Source organism: Heterodontus francisci, chromosome 5, assembly GCF_036365525.1.
Source record: "Heterodontus francisci isolate sHetFra1 chromosome 5, sHetFra1.hap1, whole genome shotgun sequence".
Lineage (NCBI taxonomy): Eukaryota > Metazoa > Chordata > Chondrichthyes > Heterodontiformes > Heterodontidae > Heterodontus > Heterodontus francisci.
This window is the reverse complement of record NC_090375.1, coordinates 198,995,402-199,021,200: the sequence shown is the minus strand read 5'-3', so window position 1 is coordinate 199,021,200 and position 25,799 is coordinate 198,995,402. Positions and strand designations below refer to the sequence as shown.

The following is a 25,799-nucleotide window of genomic DNA, read 5'->3' as shown; positions in this document are numbered from 1 at the left end:
AGCTGTGATTTATTTATTGCAATAAATGCTTATGTATGCATTTCTGTCTTACTGAAAATTTACACATCTGTATGCCCATATACAGAGATGCGCGCGCAGATACCAGGTACTTTGGATAACTCAGAAATGACAGTCATTAACACACTTTTTAAAAATGCTTTTCATATATATTTCTATATATATTCACTACAAGATCACAAGATAATTATGGATGAGGCAGGCCATTCAACTCCTTTTCATTCATCCCAAAACTTAAAGATGGGAGACCAAGAGACCAGAGTTTTAAAAAAAAACTTTCAGTAGTGAAGGTTGGAGTTTTCATGTTGAGTTATGCATCAATTGAACATAAAGATAATTTCAAAAAAGCAGCATTTAAGTGCCCTACAGTGAAAGAAATCTCACTGCGCCAACACCAAACATGGGCATGTGTCAGGAGGCAGCCCTGCCTCATCATTCTAGCTTGTAGCGTAGAGAAAGCTCATGAAATATTGACTGCCTGAAAAATAAATATCCACCCTTCTAAACTTACTATTTAAGTTCAATGTAAGAAATGAGTGATCGAAACTCTGAACAGGGCACCACACAGGATCATTTTAATCTCTGCTTCAAGTTGAAATCCAGCTCACAGCTCACTTTCTTGCAGAACAGAGGCTTGGTTTGAAAATACAAGGGTCTTTTAATGAAAAGCCTATCAGACGCATGCTTTCAGCTGAGATGATATATAAAGCGATGTGACATAAGTCTTGCTTTGCTAGTTAGTTGAACTTAATACAAAGCAAATTTCAAAACAGATTTTTGTTCTTTTCCAAAGAGTCTGCACAACAAATGTGAAGAAAAGATTAGTGTATTCCTAAATTTATTTGGTCTGTCAATACTTGGCACTGCCTCCCTTGACACTGAACATGGGGTGTAATCTTCTGGGCACAGAGTCAGTCAGTGACTGGCAAGGGTACTATTGGACAGATACCCTCATCTATGGCCACAGTTATTGGAGGAATGTTGGCTTTCAGCCTTCAGGTATCATGGTAACACCACTCTCTACTGAGTGTAAATCTCCACCCTGGGTGGCCCATTCCAAATCACTGATTCAGTTGCTTCTTTAGGAAATCCTTCACAACTATCAAAGTATATTTTAAGCTATTATTTAGAATCTTCCAACTGCCTATTTCCAGTTAGGATCCTGTGGTTTTATTCTATGACACCTGTCCACTTGGAGTTGACTGTCTATAACTTCACAGAAATCAAATGGCCCAGTAACATACAATCCTAGAAGATGAGGGGCTTGCTTTCTGACCTCTGGGCTGTTAACTATCACTGGTCTTATTCACACACTCATTGGACTGGAACAGCTCCTTTGAGTTCACCTGACCACAGGATGGTTCACTTGGAGCTCTGTGGACCTTTGCACAGATTTTCTGGCAACACATGATATTTCTTCTGATGAAGGATTCCCTAATCCCTCTTTCCCTTTCAGATGCAGATTGACCAGCTGTGAATTCCCTGTTTCTTTTTCTGAGTTCCAGCATCCTTACTTCCCTTTCTCACATTTCTAGCATTGGCCACACGCACACACTCCCCATTCAGCCTCGACGCATTATCACTTTCCTGTAACTTTTTGCCAACCTGATGTCCTGGCACATTTTCCTTCACCACATGGGCGACTTTTTTCTCTCCCAGGAAGTCAAGAGCAACAAAAGATAAACAGTTGATCATTATTGCAACAACCCCCCACCCCCCAGCCCACCACTCCTCTCATGGGTAAAGTGCTGAACAGCAACAGTAGACCAGAGATGGAAACCGGAGTTTGTGAGGATTGGAGCTTGGGTGAGAAGCGAGGGAGGAAAGTAACCTCTTCCAGTCTGATGATTCTCCCCAACCTCTCCCTATGACTCTCTAGCCACTAGTGCATTGGGGTCTGTTAGCCCACCATTGGTGACTACATTTTCAACTACTAAGTCCCATTCTCTAGAATTCCTTCTTGAAAACTCTCTACCTCCCTCTCCTCCTTTAAACTCACACCTCTTTGACCAAACTTTTGTTTACTCCTTTTAATTGTTCCTTAATTTTCTGCATGGCTCTGTGAAGCACATTGGGATATTCAGCCATGTTAAAGATGCTAAATTAATGCAAGTTATTGTTAATAAGCCACAGAAAATGGGTGTATGGTGAACTGAGTGGATAATCACACCATGGAGGAGGAGGCTGCAGAGACAATGTGGGGAGGTCACGGAGTAGTCATGAGACAAGGATCTTCTGTAGTGGGTATAACTGCTTGAATCTTGTTGAGGAGTGATGCCTGATGAGGTTCAGCTTGAGGAAGGGAGCAATCACTGAGTTGTATTGTCGAGCCAAGATATTTAGCAAAGTTAGTGAGGTTGAAGAACTGTCCTATCACGAGAAGCGAAGATCACCAATGTTCTGAAAGAGGGGAAGATGGGTTTTAAGGTAGGGAGAGGAGAAGAAAGATAGAGGTTTAGGAGGGAGATCTTGATAAAGGAAATGAATTACTAATTGTGGGGTGAAGGGGAGGGGTATATACAGAGGATCAGTTGAGGATCAAATATACGGGGGAGGATATTGCAAAGATAGCTTGGGGAAAGGCCATGGAGCAATTTAAAGATGCTTTTAAATTTAATCTGTTGCTTGACCAGTGAAGATGGAGGTGTTGGACAATCCATACCTAGTGTAGGTCAGGATATAGGCAACTGAGGTTTGGGCAAGTTATAGCCTATGGAAGGTAAAGAATGCGAGACCAATAAGGTGGGTGATGTCGTGATTGTCATGAAAAAAGCATGGATAAAGATTTTGGTGAAGTTTTGGGAGAGGTAGTTGGAAGAGGGCAATGTTTCAGGAAGTAAGTAGCTTTGGTGATGGACAAGATGTTGGGTCTGAAATAGATATTGATGAAGATGTAGATGCACTGACTCCGATTTGATGGGCAAGAGTGGAACCACCTAAAAAGCACTCCCATGGAGCGAGGCAACAGAGGAGACTTACTGAAGGAGATTGGAATGGTCAACTATGCTGAACTGTACAGAGAAGTCAAGGTGGATAATGCACCATGATGAGTTAATCACAGAAGATGTCATCTGTAACTTTGACCAAGGTGTTCTCAGTACTGAGAGAAAAGCAGAAACTGAATAGGAAGGGATTTCAATGGTGTGTTTTGGGGAGAGGTTGAAATGGAGTTGTGAGATGATGATGCATTCAATAATGTTTGAGCAGAAAGGGAAGTTTGAGGCAGGGAAGGTAGTTGGAAAGGGCAAAGTGGTTCTCCACTTCCTTGAGTATTGTGTGTTGTTCTAGGCACTGAACCATAGGGAGGGGAGGGTCCAGGCCTTGAAAGGTGCAGAAAGAAGGGCACTAAGTTAGTAAATGTGATTCAACATCTGTGCTTTGAGGCAAATAAAAAGTATAGGCACTAGGGATGCTTACACTGGATGAAGGCAGCTTAGAGTTGATCTTTCCTGCGGTGTTCAAGACTTTCAGGGGAAGTGGTTAACTGGATTCCACAAATATGCTCATTTACATAAGCTGTATAACAAATGGGCATAGATTCAGTTTATGCAAGAAATAGTTAAAATAAAACTTAGCCACATACAGGAGGTGAATATGAAATCTAATCCAGTAGTGGAAGTGGAGCAAGTTCTACGTTTCAAGAAAGTGATCAATATTTTTTTGGCAGACAGAGCTATTGAAGGATGAAAGACAAAAATAGAGCATGAGCTCCATGACAGTTGGGGTCAGCCCAATGGATAGGGATGGTCTTTTCTTGTCCTTGTGGCCCTTTTACATTAGTTAGCATTGAGTAGCTGGTTGGTTGAGGAGTGTTACTGTAACCATTGGGGTACTAATTTATTGGGTTCATATGTTGAATTTGTTCAAATCATGAAAAATGAAACCATCACATGGAGTCCAGGGGGCACCTGTCAATTGGCTTGGCTAATGCTAATTATTAATCTAAATGTGAATACTGCCCCACTTCCAGTCGAGAAAGGGACTATAACGGGAGTGCGTCAGATTTGGGTCTGTGTTCAGTGAGCTGTTTCTGGGAAGTGAAGATTGGAGTAACTCCAGCTTTCTTCATCGCTGGATGATGTCACCGTAATGCACCACTTCAGGTCATCACACTGAGGAACTCCTGAATCAAGTGTTATCAGAACCAAACATGATTTCATGTGGAAGTAATGCAGCAGATAGTTGCAGAGGCGAGTCTTCCAATCATATCAATAATATCCTATTAAAAATACCCTGTGAATGTTTAGCTCAGCTCAAATACTCTGTCAATAAGATCACCCACCCATACTCTTTGCACAGAACAGTTTGCTCCTGATAATATTCACTGCTCACTTACACATCTGTGTGACAGACATTTCACATTCAACCAGGGAAAACTTTAATATGACTCCAGAATTAAATCACCCCTTAGCCCTGTCTTAATCTCAAACTATCCCAGTGCTCCATGCTCTCCCCATAGCCTGCTATCAATTCCAAACTAATCCCACTGCCCCACTCTTCCCATAGCCCTATATCTCTGCTTTAAATATTTATCCCAGTTTGCTTTTAAAAAATGAAATGTTGTCTGCCTCGACTATTCCATTTGGTAATGCATTCCATGCTTTAATGACCATCTATGTAAAGACTTTTTCTTAATCACTCTTCTCACTCTTGGTAAGAATTTCATATTTCAAGGCTGCTTATTACTCTTGCCTCTGGGTGGGGTATTAGTCATTCCCCATAATTTAAAAAATCTATTTTCTGTGCCAATGGAAAAAATCCAGGTATCTTAAGTCACTCCACATAACTAGTTTCCCATCCCTAGTGTCATCTTGGTGAATCAACATAATACGTTCTCTCTGTCTTTCATATTCTTTGAATACAAGGCATCCAAATCGGCATACAATCTCAAAAGGTGGCCTAAAAAATGCTTTAGACAAATTTATTATTTCTGTTTCACTAATACAGAACTTGAGTATTGCTGAAAAAAGAGACATGCTGTCAAAGCTTTTTGTCTTACATTCATCAACGTCCAGTGACTGGCAGATGGTATCAAACGGCATATCCATTTGGCTGCTCACAATAGGCAGAGTACTGATCTTACTCAACCGGCCTGCACTTGCAAAACTCAGAATATGCTGTCGAATGTTTTGATGTGATTCCGCGATTGGTCAGCAATTACTGAACAATCCCGAGTGTGCTAAGAATTGCACTAACAACCAATTTATCAGTCAAGCTCATAATGTGGCTCACTTATGCTTGCTGGAAGCTACATATATCCATATGCAGAATCCTGTCCTCCGCAGGCAAAAGGAAGGCTTTGAGCCTTTTTTCAATTAACAGAAGTGTGAGGGGCAATAGTTCCCTGCATTCTCCATGGCAACACCTCAGCCAATCAGAGTCGACTTACCAACCAATCAGCACCCTTCCCTCATGCAGTATAAATGGTTGCTCCCTTTGAAATTTGGCATTCTTGTGTCTGCCCTGATGAGTGCAAGATGAAAAGCTTTGACAGCATGTCTCTTTTTTTCAGCAATGCTATTTTACTCTTAAAGCTCCCATTTTTAAAATGCAAACTGCAGTTGGCTTTTTTATACTGTATCTGTCTGCGCTCAGTTTCAAGACATGTTGACTGCGAGATCTCTCTACTCCTCCACTCCCGGAGTTTTCCCATTGAGCTTATATCGACAGTATCACTGCATCAGTAGTCTCAATGTGGATCTAGTCCCTAGCCGGTATTCTGTGAAGATAACCAAGCCCCTGCTATCAGACCCAGCCACCTTGCTCTGACTAGATTAATTTCTTTCTTTTCTCTTGTTTACTTCCAGTATTAGTTTTCATCAAGTCACTACTTGATAACATCAGTCTCATAGTACAACACTTACACTATTACCTGGGGCAGTCACGCTTGGCCAAATGGTCTGATCTACTCTGGAATTACTAGCCCTGGTATTATGGACTGGCTCAAAAACCAACAGTAACAAAGTTGGCAAGTGCCTGAGAGCTTGTGGGAAGAGTCGTGTAGAATGGCTTGGGATATGGCTACTTAGAATTTGTATTTATATAGAGCCTTTCACAACTTTAGGATGTCCCAAAAGCTTCTCGGCCAATGAAGTAATACTGCAGAGGCTGGAAATCTGAAATAAAAGCAAGAAATGCTGGAAATACTCAGCAGGTCTGGCAGCATCTGTGGAGAGAGAAGCAGAGATAACGTTTCAGGTCAGTGACCCTTCATCAAAACTCTAGAAGTATAGTTACTGATGTAATGCAATTTGGCATAGCAAGCTCCCAGAGAGTGAGCAGCGCTGGTTGATGGATGAACTTGCCAGGACACTGGGAAGAGCAGCCTGCGGACTGCCTGCCTCCTAAGGTGCTACAGGACGGTGAAGATATAATTAATAAAGATTTGCTGGTTTTCATTCTTTGGTTGACGGCACCTGTAATAATTCCAGCCAGACTTTTCTCCCCACCACCACCACCAGACAGGAAGATCGAGAGTCTGTGAGGCGAAGCTGAAGTCGGCTCGAATCAAACACAAAATGCAGAATATTCGCTGTTCTCTGAAGAGTTCCGTGTGGGTTGATTGTAGGAAATAGCAGAAGTCTCACTCCTCCCATTCCTGACATCTCCTGATCACTGGGCCTTGTTCCATAAAAGGTCATTGGAACGGGAGAGCCGCCTTTCTCTCGGTCACTCGACACTTCGCATGGATCTGCTGATCAGTGATCGATCACTACATGGGGACAGCGTGTACTCACACCCCTGAACTCAATGTCCAAATAGGGATCTCAACTCATCATGGTCACACGTTTAGTTTGAAAGAGTTATTATTGGGGAAATTGTGCACCAGTCTAACACTTTTTCAATTCATCAGCGGAGAAATCCCCAAAGTGGGACAATCATTTCCATTAAGGCGCTGAAACCAGGATTATTTATCTGTTATTTCACCTACTACACTTTGGGAGAACCGGCGCAGAGAGAACGGGATGAATGTCCTTCTGTGCTGTAACAATTCTGCAAATCTGTGAAGAGAGAAGCGGAGTTAACGTTGCTGATGAAAGGTCACAGACCTGAACCGTTAACTCCGCTTCTCTCTCCACAGATGCTGCCCGACCTGTTGAGTATTTCCAGCACTTTCTGTTTTTACATTAAATTATATATATTGAGTTCACAGTAAACCCTGGCCCCCAGCAAGTGTCTATTCCTTGTATGGTGGAGGCTGTTGCTCACTTTATGAGGACCAAGTTTGGACCAGCAGCACAGATTTTGCTCCCGGGCGTTTTGGGACGTCTTATTACATTAAAGGTTCTATATCAATGCAAGTTGTTGTTGTAACGGGCATTCCCGGACACTGGCAGACACTTTGTGCAAATCCCTGAATCCTGAGCCCGAGCCTCTTCAAAGTTTCCAGGTATTTGGAAATTCCGTGAACTGAACTTCGAGAGACCGCGGGGAGGGGGGTAACCCCCCCATTGAGAACAAAACGGAAATCAGATGACGCTCGGAACAAAGTTGGATCGGATTCCCAGTACTGGCTGTTCCTGAGCTGGGTTTTATTCATCTAACGGCGTGACAAGTTAGGGGATTTGATCCGCTCGCCTTCCTTCACTTCCTCCCGAGCTTCACACCATCGGTCGCCTGTTTATTGTCGGAGCGGTGTGAGTTTTCACATCACTCCAACATTCACCCTCCCTGCACAATGTCGTGTGGATAAAACCGCTGCCGAGCCTCCCCTCCGCTTCCAGTCCTCGTTCTCTCGTCGGTTCTGTCTCTCCTCGCCTGTGGTGTGTGTGGATTCAGTGGAGTATTCACCTGCTGAGTGCTCTCTCTCTCTCTCTGTCTGTGTGTGTGTGTGGGTCTACCCTGGGCAACCTGGTCTGATCCGCTCTCCACTGTGCCAGTCTCTCGGCGATGGCTCCACGCTCGCACTCACACTTCCTCCTGCTCAGGATCGCTTGTCTTCTCATCATCACCGGTATCCAGGTCCAAGCACACGGTCAGTCCACTCACAGAGACTCTGATAATGAGAGTTTGCAAACAGGCAGCGCCCTCTCATTCATCGGAAACTCGAGTTTTTCGGTGGGATTTGTGTCAAATTTAATTCTTTTCCGAAGTAATTTTGTGATGAGTTGCACCGACGGATGCAGAATAAGATTGGCGGTTACTTTCGTGATAGAGTCATAGAACGTGCGGTTTCTCCTTTTGAAGTATTTATCCAATTCCCTTTTGAAAGTTATTCTTGAATCTGCTTCCAGATTAACAACTCACTGCTGGAAGATAACTTCTCCTCATCTCCCCTCTGGTTCTGTTGCTAATTCTCTCAAATCTGTGTCCTCTGGTCACTGCATTGGAAACAGTTTCTCCCCATCTACCCTATAAAAACTCTTCATGATTTTGAATATGAAATCTCCCCGTAGTCTTCTCTGCCCTGAGGAGATCAACCCCCCGCTTCTCCAGTCCCTCCACATAACTGAAGTCCCTCATGCCTAGTAACATTCTGGTAAACCTCCTCTGCACACTCGCCAAGGCCTGTGGCTATTTAATCGGAATCTGGTCCATGAATGTAGTTTAGTTGATAGGAACAGGAGGAGGCTATTCAGCCTTACAGAACTCTTCCACCATTCAATTAGATCACAGCTGATGTGTATCTTAACCCCCATCTGCGTGCATTGGTTCCCGATCCCTTAATACACTTGCCGAACAAAAACCTATTGATCGAAGTTTTGAAATTTTCACTTGACCCCCAGCTTCAACAGCTTTTAAGGGGAGAGAGTTCTAGATTTCCACTCCCCTTTGTGTGAAGAAGTGCTTCCTGACATCACCCCCTGAACGGCCTGTCTCAGGTTATTAGATTAGAGATACAGCACTGAAACAGGCCCTTCGGCCCACCGAGTCTGTGCCGACCATCAACCACCCATTTATACTAATCCTACACTAATCCATATTCCTACCAAACATCCCCACCCTGTCCCTATATTTCCCTACCACCTACCTATACTAGTGACAATTTATAATGGCCAATTTACCTATCAACCTGCAAGTCTTATGTCCTCGTGTTCTGGACTCCCCCCACCAGAGGAAGTAGTTTCTCTCTATCTACCTCTTCAATGTTTAATCATCTTGAACACCTTGATCAGATCATCCCTTAATCTTCTTTATTCAAGGGAAGGGAAGGTCTATGCAACCTGCCCTCAAAATTTAACCCTTTTTACCCCAGATATCACAGAGGTCTACTGCAGAGGTACATCTTTCTGAAGAAATTTATATTGCAATAAAATGGTTGTAATTTCATGTAAACTTTTTATTTATTTTAGTTGCTAAGAGATTTAGACCTAAGTACAAGCTAGGCATTCATTTATGAATCTTTCTGACCAGAACCAGCTCACGTTGGATGGCACGGTGGCACAGTGGTTAGCACCACAACCTCAGAGCCCCAGCAACCCGGGTTCAGTTCTAGGTACTGCCTGTGTGGAGTTTGCAAGTTCTCCCTATGACTGCGTAGGTTTCTGCTGGGTGCTCCACTTTCCTCCCACAGCCAAAGACTTACTAGTTGATAGGTAAATTGTGCCTAGTGCAGATAGGTGGTAGGAGAATTGTGGGAATGTGATTGGGATTAATGTAAGATTAGTATAAATGGGAGGTTGATGGTCAGCACAGACTTGGTGGGCTGAAGGGCCTGTTTCAGTGCTGTATGACTCTATGCTGTACTAAGTCCCAAGTGTTTATTATATTCCAAAAAGGCTTGAGGCCAAAAAGGTTTAATGAGAAAAAAAGTTTTGTGACCTGATCTTTACAGACTCTGATCATTAATGAGTTTGCCTTACACCCTTCCAGATTCAAAGGACTCAGTTTTATCCCCTTACGCCCCCACCTCAATGAATTTCATGCTCGGCATGACGTTGAGCTCTTCTTCCATAGCCTTCGCCTCCGGGTTCACTTCTTTGACCAGGAGTCTTCCCCTTGACCCAGCTTTCTCCCTTTACCTGGACCCCACCCTCTGGCCTCTTACCCGCTCTTGATCTTTTCATTGAAAACTGTCGGCAAGACATTGGTCATCTCAATTTCTCTGCCCCCCTCACTCACTCTAACCTGCCCCCCTCTGAAGTTGCTACACTCCATTCTCTCAGGTCTAAACCCGACATTGTCATCAAACCTGCAGACAAGGGTGGTGATGTTGTTGTCTGACATACCGACCTCTACATTGTAGAGTCTCAGCACCAACTCTCAGACACTTCTTCCTACCTCCCCCTGGACCATGACCCCACCACCGAACATCAACAACTGTCCACAGAACTGTCACTGACCTCATCTCCTCTGGAGATCTTCCCTCTACAGCTTCCAACCTCATAGTCCTGCAACCCTGGACAGCCCGCTTCTACCTCCTTCCCAAAATCCACAAACAGGACTGTCCCAGCAGACCCATTGTTTCAGTCTGCTCCTGCCCCACTGAACTTATTTCTTCCTATCTTGACTCTATCTTTTCTCCACTGGTCCAGTCTCTTCCCACCTATATCTGTGACTGTTCTGACACCCTACGTTATTTTGATAATTTCCAGTTTCCTGGCCCCTACCGCCTCCTCTTCACTACGGACGTCAAATCTCTTTACACCTCCATCCCCCACCAGGACGGTTTGAGGGATCTCCGCTTTTTCCTTGAACAGATGCCCAACCAGTCCCCATCCACCACCACCCTCCTCCGCCTGGCTAAACTTGTTCTCACATTGAACAACATCTCCTTCAACTCCACTCACTTCCTTCAAGTAAAACGTTTTGCTATGGGTCCTAGTTATGCCTGTCTTTTTGTGGGATATGTCAAACATTTCTTGGGCCCCCTCCCCCAACTTTTTTTCCAGTATATTGATGACTGTATCGGTGCCGTTTCCTGCTCCCACCCGGAACTAGAAAACTTTATCAACTTTGCTTCTAATTTCCACCCTTCTCTCACCTTCACATGGCCCATCTCCCACACTTCCCTTCCCTTCCTCGACTTCTCTGTCTCCATCTCCGGGTATAGGCTGTCTACTAATATTCATTATAAGCCCACCGACTCCCACAGCTACCTCGACTACACTTCTTCATACCCTGCCTCCTGTAAGGACTCCATTCCATTCTCCCACTTTCTCCGTCTCCGACGCATCTACCTTCCACGACTGCGATTCTGGTATGTCTTCCTTTTTCCTCAACCGAGGATTCCCCCACACTGTGGTTGACAAGGCCCTCAACCGTGTCCAGCCCATTTCCCGCACCTCTATACTCACCCTTTCTCCTCCCTCCCAGAAACAGGGCTCCCCTTGTTTTCACTTTCAACCCCACCAGCCTTCAGATCCAAAGGATCATCCTCCGCCATTTCTGTCACATCCAGCCTGATGCCACTACCAAACGCATCTTCCCCTCCCTTCCCCTGTCAGCATTCTGAAGGGATCGTTCCCTCCGCGACACCCTCATCCACTCCTCCATTACCCCCACCACCTTGTCCCCTTCCCACGGCACCTTCCCCTGCAATCGCAGGAGGTGTAATACCTGCCCATTTACCTCCTCTCTCCTCACTATCCAAGGCCCCAAACACTCCTTTCAGGTGAAGCAGTGATTTACTTGTACTTTCAATTTAGTATACTGTATTCGCTGCTCACAATGTGGTCTCCTCTACATTGGGGAGAGCAAACACAGACTGGGTGGCCGCTTTGCAGAACACCTCCGCTCAGTCTGTAAGCAGGACCCCGAGCCTCCGGTTGCTGGCCGTTTCAACATTCCCCCCTGCTCTCATGCTCACATCTCTGTCCTGGGGGGCTTGCTGCAGTGTTCCAGCAAACATCAACGCAAGCTCGAGGAACAGCATCTCATTTACCGATTAGGCACACTGCAGCCTGCCGGACTGAACATTGAGTTCAATAATTTCAGAGCATGACGGGCCCCCTTTTTATGTTTAGTTATTATTTTTTCTTTATTTCTTTTTTCTTTTTTATTTGGTTATTTTATTTTAGTTCTTTTAGTGTGTTTATTTTGTTTCTACTGTGCCTTCCCACTGTTTCTGTTTAGAATTTTTTTAAATGTTTGTGCTTGGAGTGCTTTGTGCTTTACAGTCTATTCACACCCTCTCTTCACTAACGCTTTGTCTTTCAGCACTCCATTAACATACCATTTGCCTTTGTTCCATGACCTTCTGGTCAGTTATGCTCTGTGACCCTCTATCCTATCAACACCTTCTCCTTTGTTATCTCTTGCCCCAACCCCCGCTTTACTTGCTTGCAATCTTTTACATTTCTAATATCTGCCAGTTCTGATGAAGGGTCAATGACCTGAAACGTTAACTCTGCTGCTCTCTCCACAGATACTGCCAGACCTGCTGAGTATTTCCAGCATTTCTTGTTTTTATTTCAGATTTCCAGCCTCTGCAGTATTTTGCTTTTAATTTACCCTTCCAGATTGTATTGACTGCTCTGTTTTTATGTTTATTGCATATATGCTGCCTGTTCAAATCTATCATTGTATTAAATCTAATTTACGAAAAAAAAACTTTTATAGATAGCTTGTTTAAAAACAGAGCAGAAAATTACATTTGTCTATCTTTCTATTTCACATCCAGTATGGTACTAATGAAGTTCTGTTGAAGTGCAGTCACTGTTGTAATTTAGGAAATTTGGGAGCCAATTTGTGTACAGCAAGCTCCCACAAACAGCAAAGTGATAATGACCAGATAATCTGTTTTTATTTTAGTGATGTTGGGTGAGGGAAAAATATTGGTCAGGGCACTGGAAAGAACTCCCCTGCTCTTTTTTGTACTGCCATGGGATCTTTTACATCCATTTGACAGGACCCTGTTTACTGTCTCATCTGAAAGACAGAACCTCCGACAGTGCAGCACTCCCTCACAACTGCACTGGAATACCAGCTGAGATTATGTGCTAAATCCTCTGGAGTGAGCCCTAAACCTTCTGACTCACAATATTATGTAAAGGATGAAAACTATCTATTATAAATTCCAAAAGGAAAATGTGACTTTTTCCATCCATTATGCTTAGATTAGTCCAATTGTCGAAGGACCCAGAATGAGGGGAAATAGATATGAGATTAAATAAAGATTTAGGGGAGAGATAGCAGGAGTAACTTTCTTCCTGCATGGTCTTCAGAGACAGTGATTAAAACAGAAACCATGTCAACATTTAAGAATAGGTTAGAGAGGTGGCTGAATGAAAGAAGGATAAAGAGATATGGAAACAGAGCAGGTACGTAGAGTTGTGATACTGCTCTCAAGCAGCAATAAACACCAACATGGACTGGTTGGGTCTGTTTTTGCATTGAAATTTCTGTGCAGTTGTATGTTTCTGTTAAAATAAAAGCCATCTTACACTCTTTCATAGATAGAATCTCTCTCTATAGAACTGGAGAGGGGCGGGTGGAGAGAGTGCTATGATTTGAACAGATAAAGCTCGACATTTGTAGTAAGGTTGTACTGGGCTGGACTGTGAGGGTTAGAATGGAGGTCATCTGTCTCTGAGGGCTAGAGTGGAACTCAAAAGTAAATTACTGCTGGAAATCTGGAATAAAAACAGAAAATTCTGGAAATATTCAGCAGGTCAGGCAGCATCTGTGGCGAGAGAAAGAGTTAACGTTGCAGGTCATTTCATCACAACTGGGAAAAGTTAGAAATATAACTGGTTTAAGTACAGAGTACAGAGGAAGGGAGAAGAGGGAGGGGAGGAATGATCAAAAGGGAAAGTCAGTGATAGAGTGGAAGGCAGGAGAAATGAAATGACAAAATTGAGGATGGCGCAAGGTAAAAGGAATGGGACAAGTATAGAAACACCAGATGGGTCTAGAGGAGGTGTAAATGGGAATAGCAGAGAGGGAGCAGTGGTTATGATCTGAAATTGTTGAACCCAATGGTGAGACTGGAAGGCTATAAAATGCCTAATCAAAAGGTGGGTTGCAGTTCTTCAAGCTTCTGTTGAGCTTCATTAGAACAGTGTCGAGGTCACCTTGACAGGTCTAATTCTCAACCAATAGAATAAAAGTTGATGAAAATTGGATTATTGTGAAATGAACAGAAGTGGTTGGAGTTTGAGGACTTTAAACCCAGGTTATTCCTGGAGCTGAAATACGACGCAGCATCTTATTGCATTTCTCTTGTCCCAGGGAAGATGTTCGTGCTCCGGCCAAAGAATGCGACAGCGCAATTGGACATGACCATGGCACAAGGGTTGTGCAGAGAGCAGGGAGCGCGTCTGGCTACGGCTGAAGAGCTGCGGCGAGCGGTGGAGGAGTGCGCGTTCACGGAGTGCACCACTGGCTGGATCGCAGGCAACCGGATTGGGTAAGGGCCCACTCCCCTCAAATAAAGGGCAACCAGCATCAGCCAGCACTCATCCTGACCCCAAGTGACGGCTAGTTCAAAGCTGTAGTCCAAATCTTTCACACGTCTGTGCTGTTGGGAACAAATAACTAGAGGTGAAGGAGGATCCAATCTGGATCTAGTCAACCAGTCAAAGATCTAGAACTTGGAGTGTCTGAATAATACCTGCTTCCCAATCTCCCAGTGCCACTTTCAGTAGAATTAAATGACATGTCAAGCAAAAAATAAATCATTACCTCCTGAAAACATTTGCTTTTCCCTGGCGAGTGTCTGCAATAACTTGATTGATTCCTATTGACCTTAGTCCAGTAATAGAAATCCAGCCAAGTGGATATCTGACTAACACTAAACTATCCAATCTAAATTAAAGTATATTAATAACCTTACTGATTCTAAATACCATTCCCAGGCATCTCTCCACTTTCCTCAGTGTCTGACCTTCAGTCACCTGTCCCCTTTAATTCCTGATAATTTTATCTCCTGTTTTTGGTTTTCCACATGGTATAGTTTTCAGTACTCATACTTTCTATCCAATACTCGTTACCTTCGGTTTCAACTTCTCTTACTCTAGTTTTTGATGCTCAAATCCCGAGGTTTGAGTTACTCTCATCCTCTAATTTTCACACTCGCACCTGTAGATTGAGTACCCTTGCTTTCCCACTTTCAGTACAAACGCCAGCTCACCATCAAATACACTACGGTTCAGCATCTAGTGTATAAATGTCTTGCACCTGCACTCTTACTTTTCAGTTACTCTCTCTAGATTTCAGTTACTCATGCCCTCTACTTTTGACTTCCTCCAGTTTCAGTGTGCTTTTTACATCTGACATCAGTGTGTGTAAAAATGAGTGACTCCACACAACCGATTGTCCGATGCTCCTCATTGAAGTGGAGGGAGACTGCAGCAATAAACTATTACCTCTGCTGAATGATAGAGGAAGCCATGAGTGTGCCCAACCATTGATTTGTTCTTATCAACAGAAGCATCACCTGTGCCTCTCTATAGTGATGGGGAGGATTGTGACCTTATTGATGCCTCTGTCTAATTGCAGAAAATGTGATGTCAAGCACGAACACGTCATTATTTAGAGGAAAACCATCACGAATCCTTTTTTGCAGTGTTTTTGGAAGCTGCTTACTTATAGATTTCTAACGCAAGAGAAAGCCATCCACTATTGTCTTTCATCAGCAATGGGGAAAGAAGCTGAACGGTGTGGGATGGTCAGGCACCAATCGCTCACTCGCAGTGTGAGATGGTCAGGCACCAATCACTCACTCGCAGTGTGAGATGGTCAGGCACCAAACCCTCACTCGCGGTGTGAGATGGTCAGGCACCAAACCCTCACTCGCGGTGTGAGATGGTCAGGCACCAAACCCTCACTCGCGGTGTGAGATGGTCAGGCACCAAACCCTCACTCGCGGTGTGAGATGGTCAGGCACCAATCACTCACTCGCAGTGTGAGATGGTCAGGCACCAATCACTCACTCGCAGTGTGAGATGGTCAGGCACCAAACCCTCACTCGCGGTGTGAGATGGTCAGGCACCAAACCCTCACTCGCGGTGTGAGATGGTCAGGCACCAAACCCTCACTCGCGGTGTGAGATGGTCAGGCACCAAACCCTCACTCGCGGTGTGAGATGGTCAGGCACCAATCACTCACTCGCGGTGTGAGATGGTCAGGCACCAATCCCTCACTCGCGGTGTGAGATGGTCAGGCACCAATCGCTCACTCGCGGTGTGAGATGGTCAGGCACCAATCGCTCACTCGCGGTGTGAGATGGTCAGGCACCAATCCCTCACTCGCGGTGTGAGATGGTCAGGCACCAATCACTCACTCGCGGTGTGAGATGGTCAGGCACCAATCGCTCACTCGCGGTGTGAGATGGTCAGGCACCAATCCCTCACTCGCGGTGTGAGATGGTCAGGCACCAATCCCTCACTCGTGTGGTGAGATGGTCAGGCACCAGTCCCTTACTCGCGGTGTGAGATGGTCAGGCACCAATCCCTCACTCGCAGTGTGAGATGGTCAGGCACCAATCCCTTACTCGCGGTGTGAGATGGTCAGGCACCAATCCCTCACTCGCGTTGTGAGCTGGTCAGGCACCAATCCCTCACTCGCGTTGTGAGCTGGTCAGGCACCAATCCCTCACTCGCGTTGTGAGCTGGTCAGGCACCAATCCCTCACTCGTGTGGTGAGATGGTCAGGCACCAGTCCCTTACTCGCGGTGTGAGATGGTCAGGCACCAATCCCTCACTCGCGGTGTGAGATGGTCAGGCACCAATCACTCACTCGCGGTGTGCGATGGTCAGGCACCAATCACTCACTCGCGGTGTGAGATGGTCAGGCACCAATCACTCACTCGCGGTGTGCGATGGTCAGGCACCAATCCCTCACTCGCGGTGTGAGATGGTCAGGCACCAATCACTCACTCGCGGTGTGAGATGGTCAGGCACCAATCACTCACTCGCGGTGTGAGATGGTCAGGCACCAATCCCTCACTCGCGGTGTGAGATGGTCAGGCACCAATCACTCACTCGCGGTGTGAGATGGTCAGGCACCAATCCCTCACTCGCAGTGTGAGATGGTCAGGCACCAATCACTCACTCGCGGTGTGAGATGGTCAGGCACCAATCCCTCACTCGCGGTGTGAGATGGTCAGGCACCAATCCCTCACTCGCGGTGTGAGATGGTCAGGCACCAATCCCTCACTCGCGGTGTGAGATGGTCAGGCACCAATCCCTCACTCGCAGTGTGAGATGGTCAGGCACCAATCGCTCACTCGCGGTGTGAGATGGTCAGGCACCAATCCCTCACTCGCGGTGTGAGATGGTCAGGCACCAATCCCTCACTCACGGTGTGAGATGGTCAGGCACCAATCCCTCACAGGCGTGGTGTGATAGTCAGGCACCAATCCCTCACTCGTGTGGTGAGATGGTCAGGCACCAATCCCTCACTCGCGGTGTGAGATGGTCAGGCACCAATCCCTCACAGGCGTGGTGTGATAGTCAGGCACCAGTCCCTTACTCGCGGTGTGAGATGGTCAGGCACCAATCCCTCACTCGCGGTGTGAGATGGTCAGGCACCAATCCCTCACTCACGGTGTGAGATGGTCAGGCACCAATCCCTCACTCACGGTGTGAGATGGTCAGGCACCAATCCCTCACAGGCGTGGTGTGATAGTCAGGCACCAGTCCCTTACTCGCGGTGTGAGATGGTCAGGCACCAATCCCTCACTCGCGGTGTGAGATGGTCAGGCACCAATCCCTCACTCGCAGTGTGAGATGGTCAGGCACCAATCCCTCACTCGCAGTGTGAGATGGTCAGGCACCAATCACTCACTCGCGGTGTGAGATGGTCAGGCACCAATCCCTCACTCGTGTGGTGAGATGGTCAGGCACCAATCCCTCACTCGCGGTGTGAGATGGTCAGGCACCAATCCCTCACTCGCGGTGTGAGATGGTCAGGCACCAATCGCTCACTCGCGGTGTGAGATGGTCAGGCACCAATCGCTCACTCGCGGTGTGAGATGGTCAGGCACCAATCCCTCACTCGTGTGGTGAGATGGTCAGGCACCAATCGCTCACTCGCGGTGTGAGATGGTCAGGCACCAATCCCTCACTCGCAGTGTGAGATGGTCAGGCACCAATCCCTCACTCGCGGTGTGAGATGGTCAGGCACCAATCCCTCACTCGCGGTGTGAGATGGTCAGGCACCAATCCCTCACAGGCGTGGTGTGATAGTCAGGCACCAATCACTCACTCGCGGTGTGAGATGGTCAGGCACCAATCCCTCACTCGCGGTGTGAGATGGTCAGGCACCAATCCCTCACTCGTGTGGTGAGATGGTCAGGCACCAATCCCTCACTCGCGGTGTGAGATGGTCAGGCACCAATCCCTCACTCGTGTGGTGAGATGGTCAGGCACCAATCCCTCACAGGCGTGGTGTGATAGTCAGGCACCAATCCCTTACTCGCGGTGTGAGATGGTCAGGCACCAATCCCTCACTCGTGTGGTGAGATGGTCAGGCACCAATCACTCACTCGCGGTGTGAGATGGTCAGGCACCAATCCCTCACTCGTGTGGTGAGATGGTCAGGCACCAATCCCTCACAGGCGTGGTGTGATAGTCAGGCACCAATCCCTTACTCGCAGTGTGAGATGGTCAGGCACCAATCCCTCACTCGTGTGGTGAGATGGTCAGGCACCAATCCCTCACTCGCGGTGTGAGATGGTCAGGCACCAGTCGCTCACTCGCAGTGTGAGATGGTCAGGCACCAATCCCTCACTCGCGGTGTGAGATGGTCAGGCACCAATCCCTCACTCGCAGTGTGAGATGGTCAGGCACCAATCACTCACTCGCGTTGTGAGATGGTCAGGCACCAATCCCTCACTCGCGGTGTGAGATGGTCAGGCACCAATCCCTCACTCGCGGTGTGAGATGGTCAGGCACCAATCCCTCACTCGCAGTGTGAGATGGTCAGGCACCAATCACTCACTCGCGTTGTGAGCTGGTCAGGCACCAATCCCTCACTCGTGTGGTGAGATGGTCAGGCACCAATCCCTCACTCGCGGTGTGAGATGGTCAGGCACCAATCCCTCACTCGCGGTGTGAGATGGTCAGGCACCAATCCCTCACTCGCGGTGTGAGATGGTCAGGCACCAATCCCTCACTCGCAGTGTGAGATGGTCAGGCACCAATCCCTTACTCGTGTGGTGAGATGGTCAGGCACCAATCCCTCACTCGCGGTGTGAGATGGTCAGGCACCAATCCCTCACTCGCAGTGTGAGATGGTCAGGCACCAATCCCTTACTCGTGTGGTGAGATGGTCAGGCACCAATCACTCACTCGCAGTGTGAGATGGTCAGGCACCAATCCCTCACTCGCGGTGTGAGATGGTCAGGCACCAATCCCTCACTCGCAGTGTGAGATGGTCAGGCACCAATCACTCACTCGCGGTGTGAGATGGTCAGGCACCAATCCCTCACTCGCAGTGTGAGATGGTCAGGCACCAATCACTCACTCGCGGTGTGAGATGGTCAGGCACCAATCCCTCACTCGCAGTGTGAGATGGTCAGGCACCAATCACTCACTCGCAGTGTGAGATGGTCAGGCACCAATCCCTCACTCGCAGTGTGAGATGGTCAGGCACCAATCACTCACTCGCGGTGTGAGATGGTCAGGCACCAATCCCTCACTCGCAGTGTGAGATGGTCAGGCACCAATCCCTCACTTGCAGTGTGAGATGGTCAGGCACCAATCACTCACTCGCAGTGTGAGATGGTCAGGCACCAATCCCTCACTTGCAGTGTGAGATGGTCAGGCACCAATCACTCACTCGCAGTGTGAGATGGTCAGGCACCAATCCCTCACTCGCAGTGTGAGATGGTCAGGCACCAATCACTCACTCGCGGTGTGAGATGGTCAGGCACCAATCCCTCACTCACGGTGTGATAGTCAGGCACCAATCCCTTACTCGCATTGTGAGATGGTCAGGCACCAATCCCTCACTCACGGTGTGATAGTCAGGCACCAATCCCTCACTCGCAGTGTGAGATGGTCAGGCACCAATCCCTCACTCACGGTGTGATAGTCAGGCACCAATCCCTCACTCGCAGTGTGAGATGGTCAGGCACCAATCCCTTACTCGCAGTGTGAGATGGTCAGGCACCAATCCCTCACTCACGGTGTGATAGTCAGGCACCAATCCCTCACTCGCAGTGTGAGATGGTCAGGCACCAATCCCTCACTCGCGGTGTGAGATGGTCAGGCACCAATCCCTTACTCGCGGTGTGAGATGGTCGTGTGCTGTTACCTTTCTTCTGTGGTGAGAAAGCACAATTGAGCATGAATCTCGCTAATTGAGGAGAAACGGTTTCGTTGTTCATATTGCCTCAGTTGTTCAGTGGACAGAACTGGATGTGGATCAGTAAGTACTGAGAGGGAAAGTTGTGGCTGAATATGGAGAGACTGCTGTTGTTCAGTCTTCAGCCTGATGACTTGTGTTTTAATGAGTCACTCTTTACACTGTTGGGTGAATATCAGAAAAGTGTCAATGTCGTAATCAGTAATTAGAACTATCTGAAGATGTTCTATGAGAACAGCATAAAACACCATTGGCATTTTTACTGCCCCTTGAATGGCTGTTACAATGATTCATCAACATTGTGTGCTGTAGTCAATTCTAGCTCTTATACTGTGTCAATCCATCACTAATTCATCAAACAGTCTAGGAATGTTATTTAAAGAGAAAGGAATGAGCCCATTTTTAGATTTATAGCCTATCCCAGATTGCACAGAATGACATCACATATTAATGGAATCAATTCCAAGAGAGACGATAAATTTAGTCTGAAATATTTATTGCAGGTTGTGACCACATCTGAATCAGGGACAAATCTTGTTTTGGCAATAACAATTTTGCATTCCTGTTAGCTCATGTGCATTTGTCCATCTTTAGCTTAAAAACAAAATTGTTATTTATTTTGTTATCTGAAGGTCAGAGACACTGTCCAGGAATCGAACACGATCCATTTATTTTTTTCTTGCTGTTGAACATCAAGTATTCCCAGAATAGCAGAGTTAGAAGCTGAGTAACGGGACCTCCTTCCTCAAGTCCAGTCTCTCAAGGGCATTTTGTGCTGTCTTCACTGAGACATCTTACATTTCAAATGTCCTCTGGACATTTGGCAATGCCCATGTGTCAGAAGGTGAACAGTTTTGCTCTGTGCACAAGTGTGCAAGTGTGTCCAGTCTGAACCAAGCTCCGATCACTCAAACACATTATAGTGAAGACTTTTACAAACTGAAAGAAGAGACTTCCATTTCAGGAGTCTGGCTTGCAGTCGCATTTCATTTCTCCTCATCTCCCCTCTGGTTCGTTTGCTAATTATCTTAAATCTGTGTCCTCTGGTTACTGACCCTCCTGCCAATGAAATAGCTTCTCCTTATTTACTCTATCAAAAGCCCTCATAATTTTGATTTGGGTTGTACAAGTCAGATATTACAGAATTTATAATGATTGGTATTTGGAGATCTGAGTGTCACAGTGAGTTAACTCAGTGTCCTTTCAATTCTGACCCTTGGAATCAAGTCCAGCTCAGATTGATAGCTGCAAAGTGAGTTCTATGTGAAGAATCAAGATATTTCCTAGTGAATGAAAAGCATAAATCAGCTCCTAATTTAAGAATTGGTATTCCTACTCAGAGAGGTCAGAATGATGACTGGTGCAGCTCTGAATGCTCCTCTGCAGCTGTGAAAGAAGGAAGTGTAGAAGTAGCTTTACCATGTGTCTAGCCCATGATGCACCTGTCCTGGGAGTAGTTCCAGCTGCCTTGGGTGCATAGGAACATGAATAAAAAGAAAGAAAGTCTTGCACTTCTACAGCAACTCTCACAGACTCCGGACATCCCAAAGTGCATTACAGACAGTGAAATACTTTTGAGCAATGGTCACTGTTGTAATGTAGGAAATTTAGGTCCATGAGCCTGTTCTGCCCTTCAATTGAATCATGGCTGATCTGTATCTTAAATCCATTTGCTTACCTTGGCTCCTTAATACCCTTTGTCCAACAAAAATCTATCTGTATCCGTTTTGGCCACTATTGCAAGGGGATTGGAGTACTAGTATAAGGAAGTATAAGGAAGTCTTCCAACAATTGTAGAGAGTTTTGGTGAGACCACACCTGGAGTACTGTGTGCTGTTTTGGTTTCCATATTTAAGGAAGGATATACTTGCCATGGAGGTGGCACAGCGAAGGTTCACTACATTAATTCCTGAGACAGGTGGTAGAAGAGGGCGGCACAGTGGCGCAGTGGTTAGCACTGCAGCCTCACAGCTCCAGGGACCCGGGTTCGATTCCGGGTACTGCCTGTGTGGAGTTTGCAAGTTCTCCCTGTGTCTGCGTGGGTTTTCTCCGGGTGCTCCGGTTTCCTCCCACAAGCCAAAAGACTTGCAGGTTGATAGGTAAATTGGCCATTATAAATTGTCACTAGTATAGGTAGGTGGTAGGGGAATAGAGGGACAGGTGGGGATGTTTGGTAGGAATATGGGATTAGTGTAGGATTAGTATAAATGGGTGGTTGATGGTCGGCACAGACTCGGTAGGCCGAAGGGCCTGTTTCAGTGCTGTATCTCTAATCTAATCTAAGTGTCAGTGGGGGAGCATTTTGGGGATAGTGACCATAACTCTGTAAGATTTAAGGTAGTTATGGAAAAGGACAAAGACGGACTGGAGATAAAAGTACTGAATTGGGGGAAGGCCAATTTCAATATGATAAAACAGGATAAGTGGACTGGGAGCAGCTACTTGTAGGAAAGTCTACATCAGACCAGTGGGAGTCATTCAAAAAGGAAATAGTGAGAGTTTAGGGCCAACATGTTCCTATTAAGGTGAAGGGTAGGACCAACAAGTCCAGAGAACCCTGGATGTCAGGAATATAGAGGAAAGGAAAAGGAAAAAAAGGAGGCTTATGGCAGATTCAGAGGGCTGAAAACAGGGAAGGCCCTAGAGCAGTATAGAAAGTGTAGTTAAAAAAGTAATTAGGAGAACGAAAAGGGGGCATGAAAAAACACTAGTGGGCAAGATAAAGGAAAATCCCAAGGTGTTTTATAAGTATATTAAGGGCAAGAGGATAACCAGGGAAAGAGTAGGGCCCATTAGGGACCAAAGTGGCAATCTGTGTGTGGAGCCGGAGGACGTGGGTGAGGTTTAAATGATTACTTTTCATCTGTGTTCACTATGGAGAAGGACAATGTAGGTGTAGAGATCAGGGAGTGGGATTATGACATACTCGAACAAATCAGCATTGAACAGGAGGAGGTATTAGCGGTTTTAGCGGCCGATGTTTGAGGGTTGTTTTTGCAATTGGAAGCCTGTGACCAGTGGTGTACTGCAGGGATCCATGCTGGGACCCTTGCTGTTTGTAGTGTACATTAATGATTTAGACGTGAATATAGGAGGTATGATCAGTAAGTTTGCAGATCACATGAAAATTGGTGGTGTCGTAAATAGTGAGGAGGAAAGCCTTAGATAACAGGATGGTATTGATGGGCTGGTAAGATGGGCAGAGCTGTGGAAAATGGAATTTAATCCTGAGAAGTGTGAGGTGATGCATTTTGGGAGGACTAACAAGGCAAGGGAATATACGATGGATGGTAGGACCCTAGGAAGTACAGAGGGTCAGAGGGACCTTGGTGTACTTGTCCATAGATTACTGAAGGCGGCATCGCAGGTTAAAAGGTGGATAGGAAAGCATATGGGATACTTGCCTTTATCAGCCGAGGCATAGAATATAAGAGCAGGGAGGTTATGATGGAGCTGTATAAAGTGCTAGTTAGGCCACAGCTGGAGTACTGTGTACAGTTCTGGTCGCCACACTATAGGAAGGATGTGAGACTAGGCTAGGGTTGTTTTCCTTAGAGCAGAGAAGGCTGAGGGGAGATATGATTTAAGTATACAAAATTATGAGGGGCATAGATAGGGATGATAGGAAGAAACTTTTTCCCTTAGCGGAGGGGTCAATAACCAGGGGGCATAGATTTAAGGTAAGGGGCAGGAGGCTTAGAGGGGATTTGAGGAAAAAAAATTTCACCAAGAGGATGGTTGGAATCTTGAAGACTGCCTGAAGGGGTGGTAGTGGCAGAAACCCTCACAACATTTAAGAAGTATTTAGATGGGCACTTGAAATGCCATAGCACACAAGGCTACGGGCCAAGTGTTGGAAAATGGGATTAGAATAGTTAGGTGCTTGATGGCCAGCACAGACATGATGGGCCAAAGGGCCTGTTTCTGTGCTGTGTAACTCTATGACTCTATGAGATGAGAGGGTTGTCCTATGATGAAAGGCTGAATAAACTGGGCCTATATTCTCTGGAGTTTAGAAGAATGAGAGGTGATCTCATTGAAACATACAAGAATCTGAAGGGGTTTGACAGGGTAGACAATGAGAGGTTGTTTCTCCTGGCTGGGGAGTCTAGAACACGGGGGCAGAGTCTCAGAATAAAGGGATGATCATTTAGCATTGAGATGAGGAGAAATTCCTTCACTCAAAGGGTTGTGAATCTTTGGGGAATTCCCTACCCCAGAGAATTGTGGATGCTCCATCATTGAGTAAGGCTGAGCGAGACAGATATTTGGTCTCTCAAGGAATCAAGGGATATGGGGAGCGGGTGAGAAAGTAGAGTTGAGGCAGTAGATCAGCCATGATCATATTGAATGGGGAAGCAGGCTTGAGGGGATGAATGGTCTACTCCTGCTCCTATTTCTAATGTCTTTATGCTTTGAAATTTACAATTGACCTCCAATCTCAACAGCTTTTTAGGGAAGAGAATTCCAGATTTCCACTCCGCTTTGTGTGAAGAAATATTTCCGAATTTCGCTCCTGAACAGCCTAGGTCTAATTTTCAGTTTATGCCCCCTTGTTCTGGACTCCCCCATCAGAAAAAATAGTTTCTCTGTACTAACCCTATAAAATTCTTTAATTATCTTTAAACATGAGCTAGAAGCCACCCAAAACTGACTCCCTTCAGCTTCTCATCTGCAGAAAATTAAAAAAAAATTACCACAATGACACAGGGGTAGAATTTCTCCAGCCTTCTCCTGTATTCCCTCTTCAATTCCAGGGGAGAGATCAGGAAACTTCTCCCGGCTCTTCACTGATCCTCTGGAATAAATTCTGGTGGGAAACACATGGAAGTTGAGTTACCAATCCTCTGGACTGTCCTGGAATCTTCAGGGATTAAAGGGTAATCTCCTGGACACTACTGCGAACGACTCAGAGAAAAATCATAGAGGAGATAATAAAAAAGTTTTTTTTCCCATTTTGTTTGAACACTTTTGTTTCTTAGCATAAAAAATTGGAGATGGGGAAAAGGCTGTTTTACTGACAGTCAAGAATCATCCAATGTGATAACAAAGAGTCTGTTCCCTTTCCAATTGGCAGGAAAGGGCAGGACGCTGCAAGGATGGGCAGCCAATGGCAGGAATGTGAGGGCGGGGTGTCTGGAGGCGGAAGGTCATGTGATGAAACTTCCCAAAATATGCCCAACCAGAGCTGCCGTATGTAACTGGAGTGCGGATTCCCACTTGTGGATCTTGTAGTGGTAGACTCCTGCACCCTGAATTTCCGCAGGGTCGTCCCAATTTCCTGCCACAACCTTGGCTAGAAATTGGTGGGACCCAGGAGACAAAATTGTTTACGCCATTTCTCCTGGAGATTTTTTCGATCTCCCACTGGCCAAACCCTACTGGAAACTCAGTCCCAACCATCAGCAGGCTATTTACCCACATCAAAATGTTAACAATTCCACAGCGTCTCCCACATGTACAAGGGCGAAGTGAGGAATACACAGTGTAATCCTGGAGTAGCTAATCTGCTCAAGTTCTTGTTGTGAGAATAGTGCATAATGGAAGGCTGGAGCCTCTTTAAGGACAGGTTAAAAATAAATGAGAAA

General features: G+C 46.1%; 1 protein-coding gene across 1 annotated transcript in view; it reads left to right on the top strand.

Annotated features, from left to right (window-relative positions):
- The first annotated feature begins 7,908 nt into the window (after window positions 1-7,908).
- The window catches only part of susd5 (sushi domain containing 5), a 37,364-nt gene continuing 19,473 nt past the window's right edge, over window positions 7,909-25,799 (top strand). The window contains exons 1-2 of the mRNA XM_068031015.1: window positions 7,909-7,993; window positions 14,131-14,308. Of these exons, the coding sequence (XP_067887116.1) occupies window positions 7,909-7,993; window positions 14,131-14,308 (263 nt within the window). The remainder of the gene's footprint in view (window positions 7,994-14,130; window positions 14,309-25,799) is intronic.